The sequence below is a fragment of the Oncorhynchus kisutch genome, linkage group LG11, assembly GCF_002021735.2.
Source record: "Oncorhynchus kisutch isolate 150728-3 linkage group LG11, Okis_V2, whole genome shotgun sequence".
Classification (NCBI taxonomy): domain Eukaryota; kingdom Metazoa; phylum Chordata; class Actinopteri; order Salmoniformes; family Salmonidae; genus Oncorhynchus; species Oncorhynchus kisutch.
In genome coordinates, this window is record NC_034184.2 from 90,017,349 (window position 1) to 90,033,549 (window position 16,201).

The window sequence follows — 16,201 nt, forward strand, 5'->3', positions numbered from 1 at the left end:
TGGTGTCAGTCTGGAACAATAGCCTTGGTGTCAGTCTGGAACAATAGCCTTGGTGTCAGTCTAGAACAATAGCCTTGGTGTCAGTCTGGAACAATTGCCTCTGTGTCAGTCTGGAACAATAGCCTTGGTGTCAGTCTGGAACAATAGCCTTGGTGTCTTCCTAGAACAATAGCCTGGTGTCAGTCTGGAACAATAGCCTTGGCGTCAGTCTGGACCAATAGCCTTGGTGTCAGGTCTGGAACAATAGCCTTGGCGTCAGTCTGGACCAATAGCCTTGGTGTCAGGTCTGGAACAATAGCCTTGGTGTCAGTCTGGAACAATAGCCTTGGTGTCAGTCTAGAACAATAGCCTTGGTGTCAGTCTGGAACAATAGCCTTGGTGTCAGTCTAGAACAATAGCCTTGGTGTCAGTCTGGAACAATAGCCTTGGTGTCAGTCTAGAACAATAGCCTTGGTGTCAGTCTGGAACAATAGCCTTGGTGTCATTCTAGAACAATAGCCTTGGTGTCAGTCTGGAACAATACCTTGGTGTCAGTCTGGAACAATAGCCTTGGTGTCAGTCTGGAACAATAGCCTTGGTGTCAGTCTAGAACAATAGCCTTGGTGTCAGTCTGGAACAACAGCCTTGGTGTCAGTCTGGAGCAACAGCCTTGGTGTCAGTCTGGAGCAACAGCAGGGCTCTGGTCTGGCAGGTCAATAATGCTGCATCATTGAATGACGAAGCAGTTCCAGGTTAAGGGTCACTAACAGAACGAGACCGTCTCCAGAGTTAGTCTACGTACTTGTAGAGCCTGATGTTGGCGGTCTGCTGATGGCGGTCTGGTGTGTCATCAGGCTCCGCCTCCTTCAGCTTGCCTGACCTCTGACCCAGCACGGCCCTCATGATCTTCATCAGCTCAGGGGAGTCTTCTTCATCTCCCCCCTCCACCACCCCGATCTGAGCACGCCCCCCTCGCTCCCTGTCACGGACATCCTGGGCCAGCAGCATCGCCTGCAGGGAGGGTAGAAAATAACATTGATTGTTTGGTGGAAAAACACCTAAACCTAACCAGTAAATACATAGAATTAATGAATACATGAATTACATTAAAAGGGCGGTCATCAAAGAAGAAAAGTAATTAAAGGGAAGGTTATAAATGAAGAACAGTCATTAAAGGGGCGGTCATCAATGAAGAACAGTCATTAAAGGGACGGTCATCAAAGAAGAACTTTCATTAAAGGGGCGTTCATCAAAGAAGAACAGTCATTAAAGGGGCGGTCATCAAAGAAGAACAGTCATTAAAGGGGCGGTCATCAATGAAGAACAGTCATTAAAGGGAAGGTCATCAATGAAGAACAGTCATTAAAAGGGCGGTCATCAATGAAGACCAGTCATTAAAGGGGCGGTCATCAATGAAGAACAGTCATTAAAGGGGCGGTCATCAAAGAAGAACTTTCATTAAAGGGGCGGTCATCAAAGAAGAACAGTCATTAAAGGGGCGGTCATCAAATAAGAACAGTCATTAAAAGGCCGGTCATCAATGAAGAACAGTCATTAAAGGGGCGGTCATCAATGAAGAACAGTCATTAAAGGGGCGGTCATCAAAGAAGAACAGTCATTAAAGGGGAGGTCATCAAAGAAGAACAGTCATTAAAGGGGCGGTCATCAATGAAGAACAGTCATTAAAGGGGCGGTCATCAAAGAAGAACAGTCATTAAAGGGGCGGTCATCAAATAAGAATAGTCATTAAAGGGGCAGTCATCAAAGAAGAACTGTCATTATAGGGGTGTCCATCAAAGAAGAACAGTCATTAAAGGGGCGGTCATCAAAGAAGAACAGTCATTAAAGGGGCGGTCATCAATGAAGAACAGTCATTAAAGGGGCGGTCATCAATGAAGAACAGTCATTAAAGGGGCGGTCATCAATGAAGAACAGTCATTAAAGGGAAGGTCATCAAAGAAGAACAGTCATTAAAGGGACGGTCATCAAATAAGAACAGTCATTAAAGGGAAGGTCATCAAAGAAGAACAGTCATTAAAAGGACGGTCATCAAAGAAGAACAGTCATTAAAGGGGTGGTCATCAAAGAAGACCAGTCATTAAAGGGGCGGTCATCAAAGAAGAACAGTCATTAAAGGGGCAGTCATCAATGAAGAACAGTCATTAAAAGGGCGGTCATCAAAGAAGAACTGTCATTAAAGGGGTGGTCATCAATGAAGAACAGTCATTAAAAGGGCGGTCATCAAAGAAGAACAGTCATTAAAGGGAAGGTCATCAATGAAGGACAGTCATTAAAGGGGCGGTCATCAAAGAAGAACAGTCATTAAAGGGGCGGTCATCAAAGAAGAACTGTCATTAAAGGGGTGGTCATCAAAGAAGAACAGTCATTAAAGGGGTGGTCATCAAAGAAGAACAGTCATTAAAAGGGCGGTCATCAAAGAAGAACAGTCATTAAAGGGGCGGTCATCAAAGAAGAACAGTCATTAAAGGGAAGGTCATCAATGAAGAACAGTCATTTGATCATCATTATCATGATGGTAGACTAAAAACACGGCCGTGGTGTTCACTAGGACTACCTGAAGTTTCTCCCTCCTGTTCCTCTGACGGTCAGGGGTTTGGAGTTAAGGTTTCAAATCAAATCAAATGTATTTGTCACATACACATGGTTAGCAGATGTTAATGCGAGTGTAGCGAAAGGTTTAGGGTCAGGGTTAGAGGTCAGGGGTCAGTGGTTAAGGGTTCGGTGCCTTGATTTTCTCTCTCCTGTTGCTCTGAGGGTTAGGGTTAGAGGACGGGGGTTTGGTGATGAGGTTAAAAGTTCAGAGTTAGGGTAAGGGGTTTAGGGATAGAGGTCGGGGGTCGGGGGTCAGGATTAGGTACCTTGAGTTTCTCACTCCGGTTGCTCTGAGGGCCATTCCACTGAACTATGACCTTCCCCATGTCCAAAAGGAAGACGTCTCCACTGTTGAAGCTACTCCACGACACCTCCACCTGGAAACACAACATACACTCAGAATACTGCTCACCTGAAACCCAATACACACTCAGAACACTGCACACCTGGAAACACAATACACACTCAGAATACTGCTCACCTGAAACCCAACATACACTCAGAATACTGCTCACCTGGAAACACAACATACACTCAGAATACTGCTCACCTGAAACCCAATACACACTTAGAATACTGCTCACCTGGAAACACAACATACACTCAGAATACTGCTCACCTGAAACCCAATACACACTTAGAATACTGCTCACCTGGAAACACAACATACACTCAGAATACTGCTCACCTGAAACCCAATACACACTTAGAATACTGCTCACCTGGAAACACAACATACACTCAGAATACTGCTCACCTGAAACCCAATACACACTCAGAACACTGCACACCTGGAAACACAATACACACTCAGAATACTGCTCACCTGGAAACACAACATACACTCAGAACACTGCTCACCTGGAAACACAATACACACTCAGAATACTGCTCACCTGGAAACACAACATACACTCAGAACACTGCTCACCTGGAAACACAATACACACTCAGAACACTGCACACCTGGAAACACAATACACACTCAGAACACCTCCACCTGGAAACACAATACACACTCAGAACACCTCCACCTGGAAACACAATACACACTCAGAACACCTCCACCTGGAAACACAATACACACTCAGAACACCTCCACCTGGAAACACAACATACACTCAGAACACCTCCACCTGGAAACACAATACAACATACACTCAGGAACACTGGGACTGAGGCTGGGTTAGAGAGACTGAGGCTGGGTTAGAGAGACTGAGGGTGGGTTAGATAGACTGAGGCTGTGCTAGAGGGACTGAGGCTGTGTTAGAGAGACTAAAGCTGGGTTAGAGGGACTGAGGCTGTGTTAGAGAGTCTGAGGCTGGGTTAGAGGGACTGAGGCTGTGTTAGAGGGACTGAGGCTGGGTTAGAGGGACTGAGGCTGGGTTAGAGGGACTGAGGCTGGGTTAGAGGGACTGAGGCTGGGTTAGATAGACTGAGGCTGGGTTAGAGAGACTGAGGCTGGGTTAGAGAGACTGAGGCTCGGTTAGAGAGACTGAGGCTGGGTTAGAGGGACTGAGAATGGGTTAGAGGAACTGAGGCTGGACTAGAGTGACTTAGGCTGTGTTAGAGAGTCTGAGGCTGGGTTAGAGGACTGAGGCTGGGCTAGAGGGACTGAGGCTGGGTTAGAGGGACTGAGGCTGGGTTAGAGGGACTGAGGCTGGGTTAGAGGGACTGAGGCTGGGTTAGATAGACTGAGGCTGGGTTAGAGAGACTGAGGCTGGGTTAGAGAGACTGAGGCTGGGTTAGAGAGACTGAGGCTGGGTTAGAGGGACTGAGGCTGGGTTAAAGGGACTGAGGCTGGGGTAAAGGGACTGAGGCTGGGTTAGAGGAACTGAGTCTGGGTTAAAGGGACTGAGGCTGGGTTAGAGGGACTCAGGCTGTGTTAGAGAGACTGAGGCTGGGTTAGAGGCACTGAGTCTGGGTTAGATAGACGAGGCTGGGTTAGAGAGAATGAGGCTGGGTTAGAGAGACTGAGGCTGGGTTAGAGGGACTGAGGCTGGACGAGAGGCACTGAGGTTGGGTTAGAGGGACTGAGGCTGGGTTAGAGGGACTGAGGCTGTGTTAGAGGGACTGAGACTGGGTTAGAGGGACTGAAACTGGGTTAGAGGGACTGAGGCTGGGTTAGAGGGACTGAGGCTGTGTTAGAGGGACTGAAGCTGTGTTAGAGGGACTGAGGCTGGGTTAGAGGGACTGAGGCTGTGTTAGAGGGACTGAAGCTGGGTTAGAGGGACTGAGGCTGGGTTAGAGGGACTGAGGCTGGGTTAGAGGGACTGAGGCTGTGTTAGAGGGACTGAAGCTGGGTTAGAGGGACTGAGGCTGGGTTAAAGGGACTGAGGTTGGGTTAGAGGGACTGAGGCTGGGTTAGAGGGACTGAGGCTGTGTTAGAGGGACTGAGGCTGGGTTAGAGAGACTGAGGCTGGGTTAGAGGGACTGAGGCTGTGTTAGAGGGACTGAAGCTGGGTTAGAGGGACTGAGGCTGGGTTAAAGGGACTGAGGTTGGGTTAGAGGGACTGAGGCTGGGTTAGAGGGACTGAGGCTGTGTTAGAGGGACTGAGGCTGTGTTAGAGGGACTGAGGCTGGGTTAGAGGGACTGAGGCTGTGTTAGAGGGACTGAGGCTGGGTTAGAGGGACTGAGGCTGGGTTAGAGGGACTGAGGCTGTGTTAGAGGGACTGAGGCTGTGTTAGAGGGACTGAAGCTGTGTTAGAGGGACTGAGGCTGGGTTAGAGGGACTGAGGCTGGGTTAGAGGGACTGAGGCTGGGTTAGAGGGACTGAGGCTGTGTTAGAGGGACTGAAGCTGGGTTAGAGGGACTGAGGCTGGGTTAGAGGGACTGAGACTGGGTTAGAGGGACTGAGGCTGGGTTAGAGGGACTGAGGCTGGGTTAGAGGGACTGAGGCTGGGTTAGAGGGACTGAGGCTGGGTTAGAGGGACTGAGGCTGGGTTAGAGGGACTGAGGCTGGGTTAGAGGGACTGAGGCTGGGTTAGAGGGACTGAAGCTGGGTTAGAGGGACTGCTGCTGGGTTAGAGGGACTGAGGCTGGGTTAGAGGGACTGAGGCTGGGTTAGAGGGACTGAGGCTGGGTTAGAGGGACTGAAGCTGGGTTAGAGGGACTGAGGCTGGGTTAGAGGGACTGAGGCTGGGTTAGAGGGACTGAGGCTGGGTTAGAGGGACTGAGGCTGGGTTAGAGGGACTGAAACTGGGTTAGAGGGGACTGAGGCTGTGTTAGAGGGACTGAGGCTGTGTTAGAGGGACTGAGGCTGGGTTAGAGGGACTGAGGCTGTGTTAGAGGGACTGAGGCTGGGTTAGAGGGACTGAGGCTGGGTTAGAGGGACTGAGGCTGTGTTAGAGGGACTGAGGCTGTGTTAGAGGGACGGAAGCTGTGCTAGAGGGACTGAGGCTGGGTTAGAGGGACTGAGGCTGGGTTAGAGGGACTGAGGCTGGGTTAGAGGGACTGAGGCTGTGTTAGAGGGACTGAAGCTGGGTTAGAGGGACTGAGGCTGGGTTAGAGGGACTGAGACTGGGTTAGAGGGACTGAGGCTGGTTAGAGGGACTGAGGCTGGGTTAGAGGGACTGAGGCTGGGTTAGAGGGACTGAGGCTGGGTTAGAGGGACTGAGGCTGGGTTAGAGGGACTGAGGCTGGGTTAGAGGGACTGAAGCTGGGTTAGAGGGACTGAGGCTGGGTTAGAGGGACTGAAGCTGGGTTAGAGGGACTGCTGCTGGGTTAGAGGGACTGAGGCCGGGTTAGAGGGACTGAGGCTGGGTTAGAGGGACTGAGGCTGGGTTAGAGGGACTGAAGCTGGGTTAGATGGACTGAGGCTGGGTTAGAGGGACTGAGGCTGGGTTAGAGGGACTGAGGCTGGGTTAGAGGGACTGAGGCTGGGTTAGAGGGACTGAAGCTGGGTTAGAGGGACTGAGGCTGGGTTAGAGGGACTGAAGCTGGGTTAGAGGGACTGCTGCTGGGTTAGAGGGACTGAGGCTGGGTTAGAGGGACTGAGGCTGGGTTAGAGGGACTGAGGCTGGGTTAGAGGGACTGAAGCTGGGTTAGAGGGACTGAGGCTGGGTTAGAGGGACTGAGGCTGGGTTAGAGGGACTGAGGCTGGGTTAGAGGGACTGAGGCTGGGTTAGAGGGACTGAGGCTGTGTTAGAGGGACTGAGGCTGTGTTAGAGGGACTGAGGCTGGGTTAGAGGGACTGAGGGTGTGTTAGAGGGACTGAGGCTGGGTTAGAGGGACTGAGGCTGGGTTAGAGGGACTGAGGCTGGGTTAGAGGGACTGAGGCTGGGTTAGAGGGACTGAGGCTGGGTTAGAGGGACTGAAGCTGGGTTAGAGGGACTGAGGCTGGGTTAGAGGGACTGAAGCTGGGTTAGAGGGACTGCTGCTGGGTTAGAGGGACTGAGGCTGGGTTAGAGGGACTGAGGCTGGGTTAGAGGGACTGAGGCTGGGTTAGAGGGACTGAAGCTGGGTTAGAGGGACTGAGGCTGGGTTAGAGGGACTGAGGCTGGGTTAGAGGGACTGAGGCTGGGTTAGAGGGACTGAGGCTGGGTTAGAGGGACTGAAACTGGGTTAGAGGGACTGAGGCTGTGTTAGAGGGACTGAGGCTGTGTTAGAGGGACTGAGGCTGGGTTAGAGGGACTGAGGCTGTGTTAGAGGGACTGAGGCTGGGTTAGAGGGACTGAGGCTGGGTTAGAGGGACTGAGGCTGTGTTAGAGGGACTGAGGCTGTGTTAGAGGGACGGAAGCTGTGCTAGAGGGACTGAGGCTGGGTTAGAGGGACTGAGGCTGGGTTAGAGGGACTGAGGCTGGGTTAGAGGGACTGAGGCTGTGTTAGAGGGACTGAAGCTGGGTTAGAGGGACTGAGACTGGGTTAGAGGGACTGAGGCTGGGTTAGAGGGACTGAGGCTGGGTTAGAGGGACTGAGGCTGGGTTAGAGGGACTGAGGCTGGGTTAGAGGGACTGAGGCTGGGTTAGAGGGACTGAGGCTGGGTTAGAGGGACTGAAGCTGGGTTAGAGGGACTGAGGCTGGGTTAGAGGGACTGAAGCTGGGTTAGAGGGACTGCTGCTGGGTTAGAGGGGACTGAGGCCGGGTTAGAGGGACTGAGGCTGGGTTAGAGGGACTGAGGCTGGGTTAGAGGGACTGAAGCTGGGTTAGATGGACTGAGGCTGGGTTAGAGGGACTGAGGCTGGGTTAGAGGGACTGAGGCTGGGTTAGAGGGACTGAGGCTGGGTTAGAGGGACTGAAACTGGGTTCGAGGGACTAAGGCTGGGTTAAAGGGACTGAGGCTGGGTTAGAGAGACTGAGGCTGGGTTAGAGGGACTGAGGCTGTGTTAGAGGGACTGAAGCTGGGTTAGAGGGACTGAGGCTGGGTTAAAGGGACTGAGGTTGGGTTAGAGGGACTGAGGCTGGGTTAGAGGGACTGAGGCTGTGTTAGAGGGACTGAGGCTGGGTTAGAGGGACTGAGGCTGTGTTAGAGGGACTGAGGCTGGGTTAGAGGGACTGAGGCTGGGTTAGAGGGACTGAGGCTGTGTTAGAGGGACTGAGGCTGTGTTAGAGGGACTGAAGCTGTGTTAGAGGGACGGAGGCTGTGTTAGAGGGACTGAGGCTGTGTTAGAGGGACTGAAGCTGGGTTAGAGGGACTGAGGCTGGGTTAGAGGGACTGAGACTGGGTTAGAGGGACTGAGGCTGGGTTAGAGGGACTGAAGCTGGGTTAGAGGGACTGAAGCTGGGTTAGAGGGACTGAGGCTGGGTTAGAGGGACTGAAGCTGGGTTAGAGGGACTGCTGCTGGGTTAGAGGGACTGAGGCTGGGTTAGAGGGACTGAGGCTGGGTTAGAGGGACTGAGGCTGGGTTAGAGGGACTGAGTCTGGGTTAGAGGGACTGAGGCTGGGTTAGAGGGACTGAGGCTGGGTTAGAGGGACTGAAGCTGGGTTAGAGGGACTGAGGCTGGGTTAGAGGGACTGAGACTGGGTTAGAGGGACTGAGGCTGGGTTAGAGGGACTGAGGCTGGGTTAGAGGGACTGAAGCTGGGTTAGAGGGACTGAGTCTGGGTTAGAGGGACTGAGGCTGGGTTAGAGGGACTGAGGCTGGGTTAGAGGGACTGAAGCTGGGTTAGAGGGACTGAGGCTGGGTTAGAGGGACTGAAGCTGGGTTAGAGGGACTGCTACTGGGTTAGAGGGACTGACGCTGGGTTAGAGGGACTGAGGCTGGGTTAGAGGGACTGAGGCTGGGTTAGAGGGACTGAAGCTGGGTTAGAGGTACTGAGGCTGGGTTTGAGGGACTGAGGCTGGGTTAGAGGGACTGAGGCTGGGTTAGAGGGACTGAAGCTGGGTTAGAGGGACTGAGGCTGGGTTAGAGGGACTGAAGCTGGGTTAGAGGGACTGCTGCTGGGTTAGAGGGACTGACGCTGGGTTAGAGGGACTGAGGCTGGGTTAGAGGGACTGAGGCTGGGTTAGAGGGACTGAAGCTGGGTTAGAGGGACTGAGGCTGTGTTAGAGGGACTGAGACTGGGTTAGAGGGACTGAAACTGGGTTAGAGGGACTGAGGCTGGGTTAGAGGGACTGAAACTGGGTTAGAGGGACTGAGGCTGGGTTAGAGGGACTGAGGCTGTGTTAGAGGGACTGAAGCTGTGTTAGAGGGACTGAGGCTGGGTTAGAGGGACTGAGGCTGGGTTAGAGGGACTGAAGCTGGGTTAGAGGGACTGAGGCTGGGTTAGAGGGACTGAGGCTGGGTTAGAGGGACTGAGGCTGGGTTAGAGGGACTGAGGCTGGGTTAGAGGGACTGAAACTGGGTTAGAGGGACTGAGGCTGGGGTTAAAGGGACTGAGGCTGGTTAGAGAGACTGAGGCTGGGTTAGAGGGACTGAGGCTGTGTTAGAGGGACTGAGGCTGGGTTAGAGGGACTGAGGCTGGGTTAGAGGGACTGAGGCTGGGTCAGAGGGACTGAGGCTGGGTTAGAGGGACTGAAGCTGAGTTAGAGGGACTGAGGCTGGGTTAGAGGGTCTGAAGCTGGGTTAGAGGGACTGCTGCTGGGTTAGAGGGACTGAGGCTGGGTTAGAGGGACTGAGGCTGGGTTAGAGGGACTGAAGCTGGGTTAGAGGGACTGAGGCTGGGTTAGAGGGACTGAGGCTGGGTTTGAGGGACTGAGGCTGGGTTAGAGGGACTGAGGCTGGGTTAGAGGGACTGAGGCTGGGTTAAAGGGACTGAGGCTGGGTTAGAGGGACTGAGGCTGGGTTAGAGGGACTGAGGCTGTGTTAGAGGGACTGAGGCTGGGTTAGAGGGACTGAGGCTGGGTTAGAGGGACTGAAGCTGGGTTAGAGGGACTGAGGCTGGGTTAGAGGGACTGAGGCTGGGTTAGAGGGACTGAGGCTGGGTTAGAGGGACTGAAGCTGGGTTAGAGGGACTGAGGCTGGGTTAGAGGGACTGAAGCTGGGTTAGAGGGACTGCTGCTGGGTTAGAGGGACTGACGCTGGGTTAGAGGGACTGAGGCTGGGTTAGAGGGACTGAGGCTGGGTTAGAGGGACTGAAGCTGGGTTAGAGGGACTGAGGCTGTGTTAGAGGGACTGAGACTGGGTTAGAGGGACTGAAACTGAGTTAGAGGGACTGATGCTGGGTTAGAGGGACTGAAACTGGGTTAGAGGGACTGAGGCTGGGTTAGAGGGACTGAAGCTGTGTTAGAGGTACTGAGGCTGGGTTAGAGGGACTGAGGCTGGGTTAGAGGGACTGAAACTGGGTTAGAGGGACTGAGGCTGGGTTAGAGGGACTGAAACTGGGTTAGAGGGACTGAGGCTGGGTTAAAGGGACTGAGGCTGGGTTAGAGAGACTGAGGCTGGGTTAGAGGGACTGAGGCTGTGTTAGAGGGACTGAAGCTGGGTTAGAGGGACTGAGGCTGGGTTAGAGGGACTGAGGCTGGGTTAGAGGGACTGAAGCTGGGTTAGAGGGACTGAGGCTGGGTTAGAGGGACTGAGGCTGGGTTAGAGGGACTGAAGCTGGGTTAGAGGGACTGAGGCTGGGTTAGAGGGACTGAAGCTGGGTTAGAGGGACTGCTACTGGGTTAGAGGGACTGACGCTGGGTTAGAGGGACTGAGGCTGGGTTAGAGGGACTGAGGCTGGGTTAGAGGGACTGAAGCTGGGTTAGAGGTACTGAGGCTGGGTTTGAGGGACTGAGGCTGGGTTAGAGGGACTGAGGCTGGGTTAGAGGGACTGAAGCTGGGTTAGAGGGACTGAGGCTGGGTTAGAGGGACTGAAGCTGGGTTAGAGGGACTGCTGCTGGGTTAGAGGGACTGACGCTGGGTTAGAGGGACTGAGGCTGTGTTAGAGGGACTGAGGCTGTGTTAGAGGGACTGAGGCTGGGTTAGAGGGACTGAGGCTGGGTTAGAGGGACTGAGGCTGGGTTAGAGGGACTGAGGCTGGGTTAGAGGGACTGAAGCTGGGTTAGAGGGACTGCTGCTGGGTTAGAGGGACTGAGGCTGGGTTAGAGGGACTGAGGCTGGGTTAGAGGGACTGACGCTGGGTTAGAGGGACTGAGGCTGGGTTAGAGGGACTGAGGCTGGGTTAGAGGGACTGAGGCTGGGTTAGAGGGACTGAAGCTGGGTTAGAGGGACTGAGGCTGGGTTAGAGGGACTGAAGCTGGGTTAGAGGGACTGCTGCTGGGTTAGAGGGACTGACGCTGGGTTAGAGGGACTGAGGCTGTGTTAGAGGGACTGAGGCTGTGTTAGAGGGACTGAGGCTGGGTTAGAGGGACTGAGGCTGGGTTAGAGGGACTGAGGCTGGGTTAGAGGGACTGAGGCTGTGTTAGAGGGACTGAAGCTGGGTTAGAGGGACTGAGGCTGGGTTAGAGGGACTGAGGCTGGGTTAGAGGGACTGAGGCTGTGTTAGAGGGACTGAAGCTGGGTTAGAGGGACTGAGGCTGGGTTAGAGGGACTGAGACTGGGTTAGAGGGACTGAGGCTGGGTTAGAGGGACTGAAGCTGGGTTAGAGGGACTGAAGCTGGGTTAGAGGGACTGAGGCTGGGTTAGAGGGACTGAAGCTGGGTTAGAGGGACTGCTGCTGGGTTAGAGGGACTGAGGCTGGGTTAGAGGGACTGAGGCTGGGTTAGAGGGACTGAGGCTGGGTTAGAGGGACTGAAGCTGGGTTAGAGGGACTGAAGCTGGGTTAGAGGGACTGAAGCTGGGTTAGAGGGACTGCTGCTGGGTTAGAGGGACTGACGCTGGGTTAGAGGGACTGAGGCTGGGTTAGAGGGACTGAGGCTGGGTTAGAGGGACTGAGGCTGTGTTAGAGGGACTGAGGCTGTGTTAGAGGGACTGAAGCTGGGTTAGAGGGACTGAGGCTGGGTTAGAGGGACTGAGACTGGGTTAGAGGGACTGAGGCTGGGTTAGAGGGACTGAAGCTGGGTTAGAGGGACTGAAGCTGGGTTAGAGGGACTGAGGCTGGGTTAGAGGGACTGAAGCTGGGTTAGAGGGACTGCTGCTGGGTTAGAGGGACTGAGGCTGGGTTAGAGGGACTGAGGCTGGGTTAGAGGGACTGAGGCTGGGTTAGAGGGACTGAAGCTGGGTTAGAGGGACTGAAGCTGGGTTAGAGGGACTGAAGCTGGGTTAGAGGGACTGAGGCTGGGTTAGAGGGACTGAGGCTGGGTTAGAGGGACTGAAGCTGGGTTAGAGGGACTGCTGCGTACCTCTGTGGCGGTGACATGCTTCCTTCCTTTAATGTGCAGAAGCCGCAGGATTTTGTACACATTGGACTCGACATGACGGAACCCCGAATCCACACCACCCTTCTTATAGCTGATGGAGAGTACAGGGGTTAGTCATGAAGAGATATGAGGAGAGTACAGGGGTTAGTCAGGTAGAGATATGAGGAGTGGACAGGGGTTAGTCAGGTAGAGATATGAGGAGTGGACAGGGGTTAGTCAGGAAGAGATATGAGGAGAGTACAGGGGTTAGTCAGGTAGAGATATGAGGAGTGGACAGGGGTTAGTCAGGTAGAGATATGAGGAGAGTACAGGGGTTAGTCAGGTAGAGATATGAGGATGAGGACAGGGGTTAGTCAGGTAGAGATATGAGGGAGAGGACATGGGTTAGTCAGGTAGAGATGTGAAACGACAGGGGTTAGTCAGGTAGAGATATGAGGGAGAGGACAGGGATTAGTCAGGTAGAGATGTGAAACGACAGGGATTAGTCAGGTAGAGATATGAGGAGTGGACAGGGGTTAGTCAGGTAGAGATATGAGGAGAGTACAGGGGTTAGTCAGGTAGAGATAAGAGGGAGAGGACAGGGGTTAGTCAGGTAGAGATATGAGGGAGCGGACAGGGGTTAGTCAGGTAGAGATGTGAGGAGAGGACAGGGGTTAATCAGGTAGGGATATGAGGGAGAGGACAGGGGTTAGTCAGGTAGAGATATGAGGGAGAGGACAGGGGTTAGTCAGGTAGAGATGTGAGGAGAGGACAAGGGTTAATCAGGTAGAGATATGAGGGAGTGGACAGGGGTTAGTCAGGTAGAGATATGAGGAGAGTACAGGGGTTAGTCAGGTAGAGATAAGAGGGAGAGGACAGGGGTTAGTCAGGTAGAGATATGAGGGAGCGGACAGGGGTTAGTCAGGTAGAGATGTGAGGAGAGGACAGGGGTTAATCAGGTAGGGATATGAGGGAGAGGACAGGGGTTAGTCAGGTAGAGATATGAGGGAGAGGACAGGGGTTAGTCAGGTAGAGATGTGAGGAGAGGACAAGGGTTAATCAGGTAGAGATATGAGGGAGTGGACAGGGGTTAGTCAGGTAGAGATATGAGGAGAGGACAGGGATTAATCAGGTAGAGATATGAGGGAGAGGACAGGGGTTAGTCAGGTAGAGATGTGAAACGACAGAGGTTAGTCAGCAAGAAATACAGAATTACAGGTATAATTCAAATTATGACACGGTATTTTGTCAATACCATGAAGAGTGTATTTATTAATGAAATATACCACATATTGAACAATAACAACACATTGCGAATAGGAGAGTGAGTTGTGCGAATAACAATGAGGCAGACAGAGAGATGAAGCAGACAGACAGGAACTGACGAGACCGGTGTCATGATGTTTTCATACATTAGTGAGATAGGTTTTGTTTTACAGGAATAGCCTCCACCCTCCTGTTCTCTCCCTACTACTGTTCTATAGGAATACACACCCCATCTTTTCTATGATGACAGACATAGTAGCCAGCTGTGTTACAGTCATATTTCAGCAGGGGAATTCAATTCCTTCGTTGCATCTGTTTTTCTATTGCTGTGAGATTCCTCTCACCTGGTTTCCCAAGTCCACAGGTGTCCAAGTTAAAAAAGAGGGATATGATATTTAACAGTGCCGTAGGCCTTCGTCATGATCATATCTTCTGACCATGTTAGCAGTTGATGTTACTCTTCAATAACACAGACCCCAAAGCAAATCAGGGGGTGAAAAATATGTGTATTCAAAGAGGACAAATCATAGATGTTATGCTGAGAGGTAGACGTTCATTCTCCCCTGTCCTCAGTGATTCTCTCGACAGAACAAAGTGACAGGATGAACTTTATAACCCAGCCCTATCCCGTGGTTGACCAATTACAATTCCTCTCAATAAAACTGGGCCAATGGCCAAACAAGAAGTATCCTGTTTCAGGCTCAATGCCTAGACAAATTCCTCCCATGTCTCTGACCCACTGCTCATTAATTCCCTATTACAGAAAGAAACACTATTTCCATTAATCGCTAGACCTCTATTGACTTTTAGTCCTCTTGAACTTTAGTCATCTGCGTTGTGTTTTTATCTCAAAATATTCTTACAATGTTAATACAAAAAACTACATTTTAAGTAAAATATATTTTGTCTAAAACTGAAAAGGACAGGAAATTCAAACGCTAATTTGACCTATGCACTAACAAGGCTTTTCAGCATCAGCTTGACTGCTGCTAGAGTACTGCATCTTTATTGATCTACTGTTCTTCAACAACAGATGTACTCACATTGGATGGTCCATGGGGCGATGCACAATTGGCCTAGCGTCTTCCGGGTTAGGGAGGGTTTGGACGGTAGGGATGTCCTTGTCTCATCGCGCACTAGCGACTCCTGTGGCGGGCCAGGCGCAGTGCACGCTGACCAGATCGCTAGGTGTATGGTGTTTCCTCCGACACATTGGTGCGGCTGGCTTCCGGGTTGGATGCGCTCTGTGTTAAGAAGCAGTGCGGCTTGGTTGGGTTGTGTTTCGGAGGACGCATAGCTCTCGACCTTCGTCTGTCTCGAGCCCATACGGGAGTTGTAGCGATGAGACAGGACAGTAACTACTAACAATTGGATACTACGAAATTGGGGAGAAAAAGGGGGTAAAAATAATTTAAAATAATAAAAAACAGAAAAACCTTATTCAGACCCTTTGCTATGAGATTCAAAATTGAGCATCCTGTTTCCATTGATCATCCTTAAGATGTTTTTAGAACTTAATTGGAGTCCACCTGTGGTGAATTCAATTGTTTGGACATGATTGGGCTATACTCAGCCTTGTCTCAGGATGGTAAGTTGGTGGTTGAAGATATCCCTCTAGTGGTGTGGGGGCTGTGCTTTGGCAAAGTGGGTGGGGTTATATCCTTCCTGTTTGGCCCTGTCCGGGGGTGTCCTCGGATGGGGCCACAGTGTCTCCTGACCCCTCCTGTCTCAGCCTCCAGTATTTATGCTGCAGTAGTTTATGTGTCGGGGGGCTGGGGTCAGTTTGTTATATCTGGAGTACTTCTCCTGTCCTATTCGGTGTCCTGTGTGCGTTCTCTAATTCTCTCCTTCTCTCTTTCTTTCTCTCTCTCGGAGGACCTGAGCCCTAGGACCATGCCCCAGGACTACCTGACATGATGACTCCTTGCTGTCCCCAGTCCACCTGGCCATGCTGCTGCTCCAGTTTCAACTTCCACCTGACTGTGCTGCTGCTCCAGTTTCAACTGTTCTGCCTTATTATTATTCGACCATGCTGGTCATTTATGAACATTTGAACATCTTGGCCATGTTCTGTTATAATCTCCACCCGGCACAGCCAGAAGAGGACTGGCCACCCCACATAGCCTGGTTCCTCTCTAGGTTTCTTCCTAGGTATTGGCCTTTCTAGGGAGTTTTTCCTAGCCACCGTGCTTCTACACCTGCATTGCTTGCTGTTTGGGGTTTTAGGCTGGGTTTCTGTACAGCACTTTGAGATATCAGCTGATGTACGAAGGGCTATATAAATAAATTTGATTTGATTTGATTTGATTTGAAAAGGCACACACCTGTCTATATAAATGTCCCACACTTGACAGTGCATGTCAGAGCAAAAACCTACCCTTGAGGTCGAAGGAATTGTCCATAGAACTCCGAGACAGAATTCTGTCGAGGCAAAGATCTGGAGAAGGGTATTAAACATTTCTGCAGCATTGAAGGTCCCCAAGAAAACAGGGACCTCCATCATTCTTAAATGGGAGAAGTTCCTCCCTGCCAAACTCAGCAATCGTGGGAGAAGTGCCTTTGTCAGGGAGGTGACCAAGAACCTGATGGTCACTCTGGTAGAACTCCAGAGTTCCTCTGTGGAGATGGGAGAACCTTCCAGAAGGACAACCATTTCTGCAGCACTCCACCAATCAGGCCTT

The 16,201-nt window shown here is 51.8% G+C and overlaps 1 protein-coding gene across 2 annotated transcripts in view; it reads right to left on the minus strand.

Moving 5' to 3' along the window:
* The window catches only part of vill (villin-like), a 63,779-nt gene that overhangs the window by 28,649 nt on the left and 18,929 nt on the right, over positions 1 to 16,201 (minus strand). For both annotated transcript variants that reach the window (XM_031836466.1, XM_031836467.1), the window contains exons 5-7: positions 12,258 to 12,366; positions 2,859 to 2,969; positions 782 to 990 (exon numbers count right to left, since the gene is read on the minus strand). In XM_031836466.1, the coding sequence (XP_031692326.1) occupies positions 782 to 990; positions 2,859 to 2,969; positions 12,258 to 12,366 (429 nt within the window). The remainder of the gene's footprint in view (positions 1 to 781; positions 991 to 2,858; positions 2,970 to 12,257; positions 12,367 to 16,201) is intronic.